Raw genomic sequence first — 17,850 nt, forward strand, 5'->3', positions numbered from 1 at the left:
TTGGCTATGAGCTACGCACAGGCGCATTTGATAGACATTCGTAGCGCCCAATAAACGGCTCTGGGCATTCGTAAACCACGCCTCAAATACGAGAAAATGAACATGTGGTTCCCAGACCACGAATCATGACGAAGTCATAACGTGGTCTGGCGTTAGCCAGGCTAAAACTGTAAACACCTCAAAACCACAAAAACAGTCATAACATATGTTCATTTTCCATATATAGTCCTCTTTTTTATTATTATTAACAGAGGTCAAATAAATTCATCAGGTCATATTTACAGAGAAAGGCAATAAATATTTTATAATAGTAATAAAATTATTATTTTTTGCATACATTTATTTAATCGTACGAGTGGCATGATTGTTAGTAACGTCTGACAGACGATGAGTATATAGATGAGTGTATACTACAGCTATACCCATATGGAGAGTCGACCTCACCAACAGTGGTTGGAGTCCAGCGTCTGCAGAAAGGATTTCCTCTGTCTCCAACCTTCTAGAACTGAGAGAAAGCGTTCTAGAACACAAAGGACATGGCTGATTGTCAGGCGGACCCATTTCATTGGCTGAACGACCTGGAAGTAGTCAAAATCCGACACTTGTTGAGTGTCCGGGACGTTAAGAGCGATGCATCATACCTGGTTTTGGTAGCTAACATTTAGGGCGACGGCATAATCAACACAGACGCTTATTCCAGTCCCTTCATATCCAGGTTTGCGTCTGTTGGTTCTCACACACACACACACACACTATCACCACAGCTAAAAGCTGATATGTGGCTAGTCAAAGCACGTCGATCTAAGCTGAATCACAGAATACACAAAGAATATCGAAGCGTTCTGCGCATTCGGGCCCAAGAGGAGGCCTGGCGTCCGTTCAGACGAGAAAGGCATCCGACAGAGAGGCTCTTGAAAATATTGCACTCAAAGCTTCACGTTTACCTATGGAGGCCTGCGAAGGTCACATGACTGTGTTATCGCTCTCTCGTTGCGTCTCCATGACTGCCCATTCCAGTGGAAAATATTGGATCCTTGTTGTTGGGGGCAACACAAATGAAAATAAAAGGTTTCCCAGGTGGTGCGCTTTGCTCTCGTCGCTATTCCAGAGTTTTGAACGTGTCAAAGCAGGAGACGCTAGTTCCTTATAGGTCATCCTTAGTTAATCCAGTATAAATAAAATAACAGACACCAATACTACATTTAAAAAAGACCCACATTCAACAGTTGGGAGAAACTCGACGCTTCTGAAATATAAAAATAAAACATCTTTGAACTTTTGTTTGCAAGTTTCTTGTCTCTTTTTCCGTAGCCATTGTTTGTTTGTGTCCTCTTCCTTCTCCAGGTGTTTGTATGGAGAGAAGCACGAGTCTCAGTTTGTTTTAGGGTTGGGTTTTAAACGCCGTGCCCTTCGTGTCCGTTTCGTTACCGTCGTGAAACGGAACTCCTCCAGGGGGTCTACTTTTCCTTTGGGGTGGCGCTTCATGAAATGCACTTCCTGTTGCGTTTGTGTGGTCTTGGAGCCTTTTTTGGGTCGACCCTTTCGGTTGAAACCCAAATACCAGCCTTTGTACTTGGCCGACACCAGCGCTGTGTAGTTGTTCTCCAGATATTCCTCCACAAAGACGCACTCTTGGTTATTCCCGTTGGGCTGAAGGGGGAAAAGACAAGATGAAATGTTAGAAAAACGTTCCACTTGTTTAATGACCACTTAGCTGATGGTCTGAATGGTCTTTGGGACTTTATGTATCAATTTAAAAACTAAAATACTATCTATTATATACAATATATTGGTAAATCTGTTAACAACACAGCCAAGTTGTATTTCAAAAAATAAAATAATAATAAAATAAACAGCATGTTTTATAACCCTGCTAAGGACAAGCTTCCATATTATCCCATACTTACACAAAAATAAAATAAAATAATTAAAATAAAACCCCCAACAGCATAGTGTTTCATGACCTTGTTGTGGTTAACTTTAGCCCAGGTATTAGCCAGCTATTTTAAATAAAATAAAACAAAATAGTGTTTTATAACCCGGCTGTGGTTTACTTTATCCCAGTTATTAGTTATCACAAAATAAAATAAAACAAAATAAGATAAAAAAAAAAAATAAAAAAAATAAAATAAAATAGTGTTTTATAACCCTGCTGTGGGTTCATTTATCCTAGTTATTAGTTATCACAAAATAAAAATAAAATGAAATAGTGAGCTACTCACACAAAAATAAAATAAATTAGCTAGCTACCCACCCAATAATAAAATAAAATAAAATAAAATAATTAGTAAGCTACTCATCCCATTTATCCCAGTTATTAGCCAGCTACTCACAAAATAAAAAAATAAAAAAATAAATATATAAAAAAATAAAATAATTAGTGAGCTACTCACGCAAAAATAAAACCAAATAAAATAAAATAAAATAATACTTACACAATAATAAAATAAAATAAAATAAAATAATACTTACACAATAATAAAATAAAATAAAATAAAATAATTAGTGAGCTACTCACTCAAAAATAAAACCAAACAAAATAAAATAAATTAGTGAGCTACTCACACAATAATAAAATAAAATAATATAAAATTATAAAATAAAATAAACAGTGTTTTATAACCCTGCTGTGGTTTACTTTATCCCAGTTATTAGCCAGCTACTACAAAATAAAATAAAATAAAATAAAATAAAATAAAATAAAATAAAGAGCTACTTACAAAAAAAAAAAAAATAATAATAATAATTTATAGGAAAATATTTGACTGCAGAATGACTGGCCAATCAGAATCAACTATTTTAAAGAGCTATCAGTAACCATATATAACTATGTTTTGATAATCCATTAAGTGAAGAAAAAATTAGAAAACACACTCTTTTTAAAACACTATTCATTATGATTTCACAATATATGCATGTGAAAATAGTTTGAGAGTTTGATTAAAAACTGATCCGCAGTTCACACATCCACTATAAAACTATTGTATGACAGGACGCCTACTCGTCTTACAAAGCACAATGTTCGTAAAAGAATGACCAGCTTCTGCCAACAAGACACAATAATTGTGCCCTTCAACTTAGGGTCAGTTCAAAACAAGCCAGTGAAGCACGTAATGTCCTATTCATGGCAAATGTAGGGGGGTGTTGGTCTTTCCACTTAGATTTGTTTGCGGTATGGCATTTACAAGGACTTGGAAAAAAGGACAATTTTAACTTCAAACAACTCGCCTCAATAGTTCGTTTTTGTTTGAATAGATGGTATTAAAATATGTGTTGACTGGCTCCATTATGTAACCATCATGAGCTGGTTACAGTAGCAGCGGTTTTGGTCCCAACTACAAACTCATACATCAAGCTGACATACGCTAAACATGCAACACATCATATTCACAACTGCAATTATACATCAGCTGTTACATTCATATTGCAGTTTAAAGAACAGCGAATCACATTGAATCTGATCATTTTGTTTTAGTTCTGATGTGTGATAGTAAACATACCTTTCCAATAATTTTGCCATTCTTGTTCATGCAGATGTAGTATCCACTCTCTTTCCCTTTTATTCGAATGTGACTCCCGAATGTTTCTGTCTCCACAACAAGCAGAGCTGCAGGAAAAAAAAGATAAAACACAGTTTACTTCGAGTTCATGAAGACAATATGATGCTTAAACAATTAAATACATTTCACCTTCAGTAGTGTGGAAGAAAAAAACTGGACCCATTGTCTTATGCAAAATAAATATTTATATTTTATATATATAAATGTTAAAAAAAAATGTTACCATGTAAATATTAGTCACTTTTTTAAATTTTAAGACCATTATTATTTTATTTTTTTTATTTTTATTTTTTTTATATTTTATTTTATTTTTATTTTTATTTGATTTGATTTGACATTATTTCTGCCAATTTCCTACATTTCTTTTTACTTTTTAATGGCAAAAACATATGTGACCATGGACCACAAAACCAGTCATAAGTTTAAGTTTGTCGAAATTGAGATTCTTACGTCATCTGAAAGTAAATAAGCTTCCATTAATATATTTCTTGTTAAAATAGGACAGTGTTTGTCTGAGATACAACTATTTGAAAACCTGGAATCTGAGTGTGCAAAAAAATCTAAATATTGAGAAAATCACCTTAAAAGTTGTCCAAATGAAGTTCTTAGCAATGCATATTACTAATCAAAAATCAAGTTTTTATATATTTATGGTAGCAAATTTACAAAATATCTTCATGGAACATGATCTTTACTTAATATCCTAATGATTTTAGCATAAAAGAAAAATTGATAATTTTGACCCATACAATGTATTTTTGGCTATAGCTACAAATATACCCTTGCTACTTAAAAAAACATTATTTATTTTTTTACATGTAAATATTAGTCACTTTTTTTTTTTCAAAACCATTTTTATTTTATTTTATTTTATTTTTATTATTAACATCGTAAACATTTTAAAACACATATATTATCATATTGTTTATATTTCTACATTATTTTATTTTGTTTTGTTTTATTTGACATTATTTTGGACAATTTCCCACAACTTCTTTTTTCCTTTTAATACCATTTTTTTAAAGACCATGTTATTTTATTTTTTGTTTTATTTTACATTATTTCTGACAATTCCCACATATTCTCTTTACTTTTAATGCCAAAATCATATATTTAAAAAAAACATATATTATTATATTGTTCATATTTAAACAATGTTGTCATATTAAATTTTTTTTGGTGAAAACATTAATGAAATACACATTATTTATTTGTAAGTATTAGTCACTTTTTTAAAGATCATTATTTATTTTATTTTATTTTACATTATTTCAGACAATTTCTTACAAATTATTTTCTTTTTAAAGCCAAAATATATTTGAAAAACATATATTATTATATTACTTATATTTATACATTTTTGTGATATAAAAAATATTTTTTAAACATTATTAAAAATTATATTTATATTTGTTTTTTTATTTTTTATTATTTATTTCCATGTAGATATTGGTCACTTTTTTTGTGGCAAGATTCTCCCATAAGTATGACAATTACTAATTTCTATTTTACTACTTTCGACTTTAATGTATTCATGTACTAAATAGCATTTAGTACATAATGAACTATGTATATTTTTTATTTAAAAGTGCATTTAGCATGTGAACTATTAAAAAAAAAGAACAAAGCTGTGAGAGAAACGTAATGATTCATCATACACCACAGCTCCCTCACAACCCCTAAAAAGCTCTCTCTCTTTCTCTCTGTAACCACCTTTGTTAAGGGTCCCTCTCTTGGGGGGAAGCAATCTGCCAAACTCCTTGGAGCAGTTCAGATCCCCAGGGATTGGGTTTCCACTTGCCTTTAGTTCATGCTCACTCAATCAAAAAGTTAGGATGATCCATTTGTTTAACACACTGGGCCATTCAAAGGTGCTCAAAGAAGAGAGGCTTAGAGAGCAACACCAAAACTGTCCCCTTCCAAAACAGCCCGGGGCAACATGAGAGGAACGACTAATCCAGGCTGGGCACTTGAGATCAAATGAGGGTGGGAAAGATCCCGCTCCTCAGTGCCGCAGACCCCTTGAAAGATATGCCAGAAAAATAAACCAAATATTCCTGTATTTCAATCAACTCCGTACCTAGAAACCAAATGCTTAAAGCAGTCAACCCACCATCTGTGCATCTCTCACACCGGCTGATTTTCTACTGGTGCAGCTTATTAATATTAAAGCACAGATGTCAACCGGACACACTGACTTTCAGTAACATCAATGTTTTATTATCCCAAACAGGGGTGAAACCGAAGACATTTTTTAGATGCTTCTGGGAAGGCGAGTGTTTGCTGATAAATGAGACATAAGAGTGCAAGATCTGATCCAGCAGTGTTTTCAAATATAAGGCATAGGGTTGTCTTTGCTTTATTTAAGAAAACTGGCTTGTTAAAGTCAATGTTTGCCACCTTCTGTAACATTAAGATTTTTCAGATCATCAGTCATCAAAGCTCAGTAAATCTTGTTCACAGACATGGAGATTTACTTTCAATTTCATGCCATTTTAAGTCTTATTTTGACACAACAAAGTGGTTATATCTAAGAGTGAGTTGTTTACTTACTTTAAATTAGTCTTCCCATTACTGCCATTATATTGTTCATTCAGACTGATTTGCAAACGTGGAACACGCACAACCACAAGACAGGATTTATCTACTGAACCAATCAGAGCCAATCATAACCAGTCATATCCAATCATATTGCGATGGAGGCATTATAATCTCTCATATGACATTCCTCCATTCATTCTCAGTTATCCCCCACCAAACTCACTGCATGCTTTAGGGGGTCTGTTAAAACTCAATGGGCTCACTCTTAGACAATGTTTCTTTAGAAAAACGCGCTTTAATGTTATATTTTGTAATACTTGCGTTTCGCATTCAATATTTTGAGGAGGCACTGTCTCCCTTGCGTCCTCGAAGGAAATGCCTGTGATATAATTACAGTAAATTATAGTCACATGATTCTTCAGAAATCATTCTAATATGCTTTTGATTTGACGATTTAGAAACATTTCTTAAAGGGTCAGTTCACCCAAAAATGAAAATTAGCCCATTATTTACTCACCCTCAATATGACTTCTTTCTTTCAGACAAATACAATCGGAGTTATATTAAAAATTATCCCGGCAAATAATGGGTGGGTGTTTCTCTTCAACAGTCCAAAACATGTCCAATAAAGTGCATCATTCCATAATAAAAAGTTCCTCACACAGCTCCGGGGGGTGAATAAAGGCCTCCTGTTGTGAATCGATGCATTTTTGTAAGAAAAATATCTATATTTAAAATGTAATAATCACTTTTATCTATCTGACACCAACTGGTTGTACACGGAAGCAGCTCCGGACGGATGACGTAGGATGTTGGGGTTGTGCATGCGCTGGTAAGTCTCGCACAAACCAGCGTTTGTTTACAGGACCAAAAGAAAGCAAAGTTTCCTAACTTGAGCAAATTAAAACCAGTCTCCTCTCGGTTTATATTAAAATCCTCCAACATTTTTCTTTACAAATCCTTGTTTTGAACTTCTAATTTGTGACTGGTGCTGTTTTTACCTACAAAGATAGATTAAAGTGATTTGTTTTAAAGGAACACTCCACTTTTTTTGGAAATAGGCTCATTCTCCAACTCCCCCCGAGTTAATAAGTTGAGTTTTACCGTTTTGAAATCCATTCAGCCGTTCTCCTGTTCTGGCGATATCACTTTTAGCATAGCTTAGCATAGATCATTGAATCCTATTAGACCAATAGCATCACGTTCAAAAATGACCAACGAGTTTCGATATTTGTCCTATTTAAAACTTGACTCTTCTGTAGTTATATCGTGTACTAAGACCGGTGGAAATGCAAAGCTTCAATTTTCTAGGCTGATAAGATTAGGAACTACACTCCCATTCCGGCGTAATAGTCAAGGAAGTTTGCTGCCGTAATAAGGCTGAAGCAGGAGCAGTAATACCACGCAGCACATGTGCAAATGCTAAACTAGCTGGGAACTCATTTCTGATAATACTCCGCCTGCTTCGGACATATTACGGCAGCAAACTTCCTTGACTATTACGCCGGAATGGAAGTGTAGTTCCTAATCTTATCAGCCTAGAAATTCACAGCTTTGCATTTCCGCCAGTCTTAGTACACGATATAACTACAGAAGAGTCAAGTTTTAAATACAACAAATATGGAAACTCGTTGGTCATTTTTGAACGCGATGCTATTGGTCTAATAGGATTCAATGATCTATGCTAAGCTATGCTAAAAGTGATATCGCCAGAACAGGAGAACGGCTGAATGGATTTCAAAACGGTAAAACTCAACTTATTAACTCGGGGGGAGTTGGAGAATGAGCCTATTTCCAAAAAAAGTGGAGTGTTCCTTTAAATATGGATATTTTTCTTACAAAAATGCATCAGTTTGCTTCAGGAGGCCTTTATTCACACCTGTGTGAGGCACTTTTTATTATGGATGGATGTACTTTATTGCACTTGTTTTGGACTAATGAAGATAAACTTTTGCCATTGTAAATCTTAGAAAAAGTGCCAGGATAATTTTTAATAAAACTCCTATTGAATTTGTCTGAAAGAAGGAAGTCCTATATACCTAGGATGCCTGGAGGGTGAGTAAATAATTGGCTAACTTAAATTTTTGGGTGAATTAACTCTTTAATAGCTTGTGGAAGCAGTGAGAATGTTTTTGGGGATTATTTGACGAATAGAAATTTCAAAATAGCAGCATTGATTTCAAACAAAAATCAATCATAAATGTCTTTACTGTCACTTTCACCTGATCTAATGTGTTTTCGCTGAACAAATCTACCTGATCTCATGACGAAAACGTACCTGTGGGAATTTTTTCCCAAGACGCAAAATACGTACCAGTAAGTACATATCACTGCAGTTTCCAACAGAAATGAACATTGGAGGCAGTAAAACATTGAGCATTTGTAATCGTTTTCACAGTTATAAATATAGCTCGTTTCGCTTTCCAGATGTAAAAAGATTGCTCGGTAGCTCAGCCGGCACAGCATTTTAGGAAGCGGAATCCTTGGGTATAAATCACGTGAAAAACATGACTCGTGATGAAAGAGCTAAAAGATGAGATATTGAAAAACAAGCTAAAACGACATGCTTGCAATCGCGTTTTTATGTCACATTCGCTTTTGTTCATACTATCGGAGTGTTAGAGTCATAGCGCCACTTCAAGTCAGAACTGTGGTGACACCTGCAAAACCAATGTCACATAAAACGTACCATATGTACGTCAGGCTTGTGCACAATTCAGAATTGAATGGAGAATGACTCCTAAATTCCAATTCAGTTCTTGAATTTGAATTGAATTTGAATTGATGTCAAAAACAGGATCTAGAATTACAATTCGAATTTGAATTAAAGGAAGCAGAATTGCAATTCAATACAAATTCAAAGAAATTCATATACATAAGTGAAGTGTTTAACAATGAAGCTTTACAATATATGTCAGATATGATTTCATTCCATATTCTATAAATGATATTAGTTTGAACTACTTGTACAGATTACATTGTGTTATTTGATTACTTCGAAATGAAAATAACATTTTGAACAAAACTAATCAAACATTGAGGGAGTCATTTATTTCAAGATTTTGATCATTATCTATATGTTGGAACAAAATGTATGCAGGGTTGAGGAGTGACTAGTTATGTGTAATGAAATTATGCTATTAAATTACAAAATTAATGTAACTGTATGTGAGATTCAACACATTCTTTCTGTTGTATGACTGTGTGGAATGTCTTTGAATTGCCATGAATTTAATTCCACTTCCTGTCATTCCAACTCCAATTCAAATTCAACTTCCTGTGGGGCGGAGTCAGTTCAATTCAAATTCCAACTCATGAATTGAATGGCGGCCAATTCTGAAATTCTGAATTGTGCACAAGCCTGATGTACGTTCATCTGTTCCGCAGAAGAAGAAAAAAACAAATACTCTTTTAGCGCCATCAAATATGTCACAAAACGTACATGGCAGTGCGTATTTCGCATCTTTCGCATCAGTGTTCCAACAGGTATGTTTTTGTAATGAGATTAGGTTGGAATAAAAGTATTTCTAAAGAGGGTGCAAAAACAATCTTGTTGACCTCAGACCTTTTCAATTGTAATGTAAATGTGCTAAATGCACTTTTTGACGTAAATCTAATGTATTAACTCAGTCTGCCTCTTAAAAACGCAGCTCAGAATTGAGTCATGTTTAAAACATGCACCGCTCTCCTTTTGTTTTTTGAATGTTCAAACTTATTAACGTTGACAGGACAGCTGAAACACAAGGGCAAAGCTGAGACAGAGGAGCACAGTGTGCGTGTGTTAGTGTGTGTGTGTGTGTGTGTGTGTGTGTGTGTGTGTGTGTGTGTGTGTGTGTGTGTGTGTGTGTCATGGAGTTCACAGGTGCCAGGTGTGGGGGTTTACCTGGATCTGCCTCCTCTCATGCTAACACAGGTACAGAGGATCAGCTAAGCTAATGTTGAACTGCTTAACCTGACACCAACACATTCAAGCAGTAAACAACAACAACAATGCTGTAAACACTTGCTCAATAATAAACAATAGCACACATTGCTATAACTGACAACTGAATAAAGAACATTAACCGGTTTGCCAAAAAACCACACACTTAACTAATCCTGCTAAATAATCACCAGCATTTCCACGATCAAATACTGAACATTAAAGACCAAATCCAAAACTATTTGAATGCAAACATGGTTAAACAAGTTTGATTCCACAAGCCATCATGTTTTGTGTTCAAATGCAATTATTCACATAATCGCAATTATGCAACAAAGCGATTAATGCCAGAGAAGACAACATTGTAAGATTTATGACAATTCTGAACACAGTCCTGACCATCAAAACACCATCTAACACAAAACATGAAGATATGCACAAACTAGCAGTGAATCAAAGTGATGATCTATGATCATTTAGTCTTCCTCATGTTGCTTAAAATCTGTATGCTTCATTCATCAATCAGACATAAACACTTCTCTGGTAGAGTTTCATTAATGTGCAAGGTCGATTTCAAGAATTTCAGTGGATAATGTCTTAAATTGCATTAAATAAAAAAAGTAATACAAGTTTGGACCAACATGTAGGTTAGTAAATATTGACACAATTATAATTTTTAGGTGAACTATGCCTTTAAAATGAAATATTCTTAATCCTGCTTCCTGGTGTTCATCTAACGTGACACAAAAAGAAAAAACTTCAGTTCACATTAAATCATTTCTCCTCACTCTTTGTATTAGAGTTAAGTACAGACATAAGTATAAAACTCCATACAAGACGAAACAAACAGAAACGGCGCACTAGAAATCCCGAGGATTATAAGACTACATAAGAAACAGGATTATGCAGGTATAGGAATCAGGGCTAAAGGTTGTGCTTGTTGTGGAATCTTTATGCTGAGCAGCTCTGACTGACACAAACGAGCACAAGACTGAAATATAAACATGCTTGTATCAGTCGGCAAAGTTAAGTGCAGCATTCAGTGTGTTTATCTTCACTCCGAGTCTCTGTTCTCACACTCGTACCGCTGGGGCACGCTGCCCATCAGTTCTGCGGTTTTTGTTTTGTTTATACTTTGATACATTTTGATTAATAACAGCTCAGGTTGGATGTTAAAGAGAAGAAGTTCATCTTAGATATGATATTAGCAGGCCTAGATGAAATTCTCTGCCCTGCTCTAGGGAAATATGGTATTTAAACATGAGTTAAATGAAGCTAATGAAGAGTACTAAACACTTTATGTTAGTGGAATGCATTATTTAAAATAGTATTAAGTAAATTAAACGGCAAAAGGCAGCTTAAATCATTCTATATAAGCGTAATTATCAGAAGACTGATTGAAGCACACTCAAAACCAGAGATCGCAATAAATAAAGCCATTTAGGAAGATTTGAAAACATGCAACATAAAAATATATCTGATTTAAAGGGATAGTTCATTCAAAAATGAACACTTTTTCATAATTTATACACCCTCATGTCATTCCAAACCTGTATGACTTGTTGAATTTCTGTTGAACATCCTTCAACTCTTTTCAATATTATATAAGTGAATAAGCACAGTCAAGCTCTGAAATAACAAAAAGGAACTATACAAGTATTATATAAGTGGTCCAATTTACTTGACAGTGTGAAAAAGACACTGAAACTTATGTTTTTAAGTTGCTCTTGAACAGTGTCTGAAATCTTTTTTTTTGTAAAGTTAGATCTCTCAATGATTCATTCAATGAATCAGAGTGATTTGGTTCTCAAATTCAATTTAGTGACTACACTTACATGCACATCAATATTCTGATAAGAATCATGCAATATTCTAATTACAATTGATTTCAACAGATTGCCCGATAATAATAGTATAATAATAATATTCTGATTCCTCAAATTCCGATTCTCACCCATGTGTATTGCATGTAAACATAATAAACATAAATATTGTTCTCAAATTCAACTCACTGTCTACACTTACATGCACATGTATTCCAATATGAATCATGCAATATTCTGATTCGAATTGCTTCAGTCGGATTGCCCGATTCAGTTTAGTAATATTCTGATTCCTCAAATTCTGATTCCCACCCATGTGTATTGCATGTAAACATAATAAACATAAATATTGTTCTCAAATTCAATTTACTGACTACACTTACATGCACATCAATTTTCAATATGAATCATGCAATATTCTAATTACAACTGATTCAATCAAATTGCCCGATTCAGTTTAATAATATTCTGATTTCTCAAATTCCGATTCCCACCCATGTATATTGCATATTGTTCTCAAATTCAACTGTCTACACTTACATGCACATCCATATTCTGATATGAATCATGCAATATTCTGAATATAATTGATTCAATCAGATTGCCTGATTCAGTTTGATAATACTCTGATTTCTCAAATTCCACCCATGTATATTGTTTATATTGTTTTTCCACCCATGTATATTGCATGTATAAATAATAAACATAAATATTCTCAAATTCAACTCACTGATTGCACATCAATATTCCAATATGAATCATGAAATATTCCGATTACAGCTTAGTCAATCAGATTGCCTGATTCAGTTTAATATTATTCCTCAAATTCTGATTCCCACCTATGTATATTGCATGTAAACATAATAAACATAAATATTGTTCTCAGTTTCAACTTGCTGACTACACTTACATGCACATCAATATTGCAACATGAATCATGTGATTTTCTGAATACATTTGAGTCAATCGGATTGCCAGATTCAGTTTAATAATAATCTGATTTCTCAAATTCCGATTCCCACCCGTATATATTGCTTGTAATCATCATAAACATAATGTTCTCAAATTCAACTCACTGTCTACACTTACATGCAGAAATATTCCTATATGAATCATGCAATATTCTGATTACAACTGAGTCAATCGGATTGCCCGATTCAGTTTAATATTCTGATTCCTCAAATTCCGATTCCATCCATATATATTGTATGCAAACATCCTAAACATAAATATTGTAAACATGTATGCATATAAATATTGCATTCAGAATATGGCTGTAACCTGAATATAGACCTTAAACATAATTTGATGCGCATGAAAATAGCCACTGCTGTTGTCATAGTGGCTAACTTTATTGTCAGTGACAAATAGCTTATTGTGCTTAGTTGTATACCCTACTATTATAACACCACATTTATTAAACAAATGTGGGTTTTTGTGTCTTTTTTTAAACGCCTCAGTCATTGCAAGTGTGTGGAAAAGAATAACCAGTGCAATCCTTATAACTGCCCCGTTTGTGTTTAACAATAGAAACAAAACCATACAGGTTTGGAACGACACGAGGGTGAGAGTAAATGATAACAGAAATTTCATTTTTGGTTAAACTATCCTTTTAAATCATTCTATAAACTGGGTCAAATGTTACAGGTTCTTCTGGGTGGTTTATTCAGAGCACAGGAACACTCCCGTACCGTACTTGCCCCCATCGTCTCCATTGGCGTTGATCTTCTTGCCTAGGATCTGCACATGTTTCCCAGTGGTTCGGCTGTAGAGCTGATATATCCGCACCTGCTTCCGACTCACGTCGTCTCTGGTGTGGTTCTCGATGTAGAATCGGAAGTCGGCGGAACTCTGGTGAGATTCCTAGAATCGGCAAAAACAAAAAGTGTTTTGATCTATTTCCTGATTCATTTTTAGAATGCATGCATTTTAACTGCCTTTTAAAAACTCCATTTACACTATATTATCACCAAATCTTGGATTCAATCTTTTTGTTAACTTGTTGTCTTTCAATTAGCACAGGTTTTGTCTTTTGTAGACCGTTTTTTTTTTTTTTTTTTTTTTTGACTGGGAACTCTACAAGTGTAACAAGGTTGGATAAAGTCCCCCAAAAAGTACACAAATTATCCTATTTTTTGTGACGTTGTAAGTTTTAGTCCCATTCAACAACATTAACTAGCATTTACGGGGAAAAAAAAATCCCTGTGCATCAAATGGCATTAAAAAACGATTTTACTTTCATCATTTGAAACAAGAGGATGGGATTTCATAAATTGGGAAATGACTGGAAAGTGGCCATTACATGCCAGAACAGCGGTAGTCGGTTTAGAGGAAAAGCTATTTTTCATTTTGATGAAAGAGTATGATAACACTTTTTTTTAGGAAAAACATGCTGTGATGAAACATTCACAGTAAGAAATGTGTAAATACAAAGTAAACAGGCTCAAATTTTAATATTATGTTAAATCACCACTAAACTGACTTTACAGCAGAAATTGAATTTGTTTAACAATTTGAAAAAGTTTGCATAATTGATTCTGTTAACTACTGCGAAACAAACTGTATTGTAAAACCCTATATAAATAAAGACTTGACTGTTTCAAACAAAAAAAATCAATGAAACTTCAGATCACAGAGATTCCTGCATGTTTTGGTGCCTCTCTCTCTCTCTCACTAAATAAAACATCTGAATACTCTAAGCCTGGAGCTACACCGAGAAGTGAAGTTTTCAATTTCCACTAGCAAGTCTCCAGCAATTATCCACCTGAAAGATCCAACTCTGTCATCAAACAAATATCTGCCTAAGGTAAGAATCACACTCATAAATCACACATACACACCTGTAAGTATGGGAAGTACATGTACACAACTGAAGACTGCTGCACTGGTACACACACACACAAACACACAGAACTAACATAATAAAATACAATACAGCCTGCCACGGCAACTCCTGTCGCTCACATTTGCACTCACCCGAGGGTTTATGTGAAAATCACCAATCCGCTTCTTATCCAATATCCTTCTATCTTTCCTCCTCCTCCTCCTCTTCTGTCATCCTTCCATATGTGAGGAAAGCATATACCTCTAAAAAAGCCTGGAATCTCCGTCCCAGCCAAGACTACTCTCACAGGCTGAAACGAGGGGTAATTATCCTGTAATGAGCTTTTATGTGGCTTCTCTCAGGTGGTTAATTACGCTCACATTACATGCTTCCACTCCATGTTATTTTAACCTCGGCTAATTAATGACATTTAGGGAGCATGAGGGGAAAAGCGCAGCTCACGGTACCAAAAAAAAAAATCTTTTCAACAGAGTTGAGAAAGAAACTTCCATAGAGATTCATGCTGAATGCAAGACTGCTAAGAAATACATCAACATGACACAACTGGCTACATTAACCCATTAATGCAGGAATGATTAAATCACTAAGAAAATCACTTCAAAACAATGTAATTATTCCCATTTTTCCAAAGATAATGCATTTTAACAGGGCTACATAAAAGATTAAATATATTGATAAAAACTACTATTTAACAAATTGAGTCAGTAATATTTTTTATTTTAAAGTTTTTGAAAGACGTTTCTTATGCTCACCAAGGCTTGATTTAATTGATGAAAAATATGATACAAATTGTAATATTGTGAAAAAATATTATAATTTAAAATAACTGTTTTCTATTTGAATATATTTTAAAATGTTATTTATTTTTGTGATGAAAAGCTGAATTTTCAACAGCCTAATTAATGACATTTAGGGAGCATAAGGGAAAAAGCGCAGCTCACGGTACAATTTTTTTTCAACAGAGTTGAGAAAGAAACTTCCATAGAATTTCATGCTGAATGCAAGACTCAACTGGCTAAATTAACCCATCAATGCAGGAATGATTAAATCACAAATGGAAATCACTTTAAAACAATGTAATTATTTTAATTCTCCCCCCAAGATAATGGATTTTAAAAGAGCTGAATAAAAGACTTCATATATTGATAAAAAAAACAGTACCATTTAACAAATTGAGTCAGTAAGATTTTTATCTGCATCTAAGGCTGCATTTAACTGATGAAAAAAACAATAAAAATTATAAAATATATACATATATAATTTAAAATAACTGTTTTCTATATTAATTTATTCTAAAATGTAATTTATTTTGGTGATGCAAAGTTGAATTTTCAGCAGCCTAATTAATGACATTTAGGAAGCATGAGGGTAAAAGTGCAGCTCACGGTATCAAAAATAAATAAATAAATAAATAAATAAAAATCTTTTCAACAGAGTAGAAAGAAACTTCCACAGAGATTCATGCTGAATGCAAGACTGCTAAGAAATATATCAACGCGACAAAACCGGCTAAATTAACCTTTTATTGCAGGATTATTAAATAAAATTAAATGAAAATTACTTTAAAACAATGTAAGTATTCAATTTTTTTCCCAAGATAATGCATTTTAAGCTAGTTAAATAAAATACTGAATATATATATGTGACCCTGGACCACAAAACCAGTCATAAGGTCAAATTTTACAAAACTGAGATGTATATAGAATATGAAAGCTCAGTAAATAAGCTTTCTATTGATGTATGGTTTGTTAGGATAGGACAATATTTGGCCGAGATACATCTATTTGAAAATCTGGAATCTGAGGGTGCAAAAAAATCTAAATCCTGAGAAAATCACCTTTAAAGTTGTCCAAATTAGGTTCTTAACAATGCATATTACTAATCAAAAATTACATTTTGATACATTTACAGTAGGAATTTTACAAAAAAATACTGCTCCTCTTGATCAATTTAATGCATCACTGCTGAATAAAAATTCATTTTTTTAAATTAGATAGATAGATAGGTAGATAGGTAGATAGATAGAAAGATAACTTTCAAAGATCTGACCAGCAGTGTTCACCAGAATTCTTCTAGAAAACTAAACTGTGTTCATGGATTATATTCAAACAGGAGTCATCATACCTTGGTATGATCTCTTACGTCAAAAACAGCTCTGTTTAGCACAGAATCAGCTCTTGGCCAACTTCAGCTCACAAAATGCTCACACATACACAACTCCCGCGCACACACGGCCTCTCCTCGGAGGGATTTACTCTGAAATCTGGCCATCTAGTCAGACACAGAGGTGTGTTTTGCAGACAGTTGCGTACGGACGGGAGCGGGAAGGCAGAGGGCATGCCTATGCAGGGAGCTAGCCACGGCCAAACATTTTTTATCACGCCGCCCGACTCCCTTCAAAGCCAACCTAGGCAAACGAATCTCACGGCGACTTCAAAAGCCCGGCCCCGTCCCGAGCACTCTTGCATGTCAGATAGGCCCTATCTGCAGACACCACTCTCTGCGCAGGATGCATCTCAGGAAACAACGCTTCAGTGCACCGCCACTTAAACTGTGCTTATCGCGCCGTCTTTCACTGCATCTCCTTAATAACAACTTTGTTTGTTTTCTCAGGGAAAACCTACAACAACAACGAAAGCCATGGTTAGCGGGAGAAACAGGTGATACGTATACTCTAACCTACTGTCTAACCGCTGCCACACTAATGTGCGTTTGGAACTAAACTGAACGCACAGAATTATATAACCAACACGGGTCTCGTTTTCTTCAAAGCCGTGGCTTTTGTTCCTGGTTTGAGCGGTGATCGCCCCCTTCTATTACAACATTCTGATGCAAGTTTTATAATCACAATGCCTTGACCCATTTGCCAGGAGAAAAAAGGCTCTCATTAAGCCGTTCCCGCCTTGTGAGGAATGTACATCTGTCAGTAGAGACGGATTTAAGGAACTGCAGATATCTAATTACTTATGTGTTAGGTATATTTTGTCGGGTGAATTCAAAGGATTAGTCACCTTCCTCAAAGTCTTGGGAGAGTCTGAGATTGCAGCTAGTCTTACCTTAATAGCTTTTAAAAGAGGGTGGGGGGCAATTTTGGTTTTGTACACTATGTACACTACTTGTATATACATAGTTGTGTGTATAAACTTTTAAAATATTATT

At 34.4% G+C, this 17,850-nt stretch overlaps 1 protein-coding gene across 1 annotated transcript in view; it reads right to left on the reverse strand.

Annotated features, from left to right (window-relative positions):
• Positions 1 to 208: 208 nt before the first annotated feature.
• fgf24 (fibroblast growth factor 24) overlaps positions 209 to 17,850 on the reverse strand; it is a 19,959-nt gene continuing 2,317 nt past the window's right edge. Inside the window, exons 3-5 of the mRNA XM_073820593.1 lie at positions 13,538 to 13,709; positions 3,501 to 3,607; positions 209 to 1,650 (exon numbers count right to left, since the gene is read on the reverse strand). Coding sequence (XP_073676694.1) covers positions 1,372 to 1,650; positions 3,501 to 3,607; positions 13,538 to 13,709 — 558 coding nt within the window. The 3' untranslated portion in view covers positions 209 to 1,371. The remainder of the gene's footprint in view (positions 1,651 to 3,500; positions 3,608 to 13,537; positions 13,710 to 17,850) is intronic.

Source organism: Garra rufa, chromosome 16, assembly GCF_049309525.1.
Source record: "Garra rufa chromosome 16, GarRuf1.0, whole genome shotgun sequence".
NCBI lineage: Eukaryota > Metazoa > Chordata > Actinopteri > Cypriniformes > Cyprinidae > Garra > Garra rufa.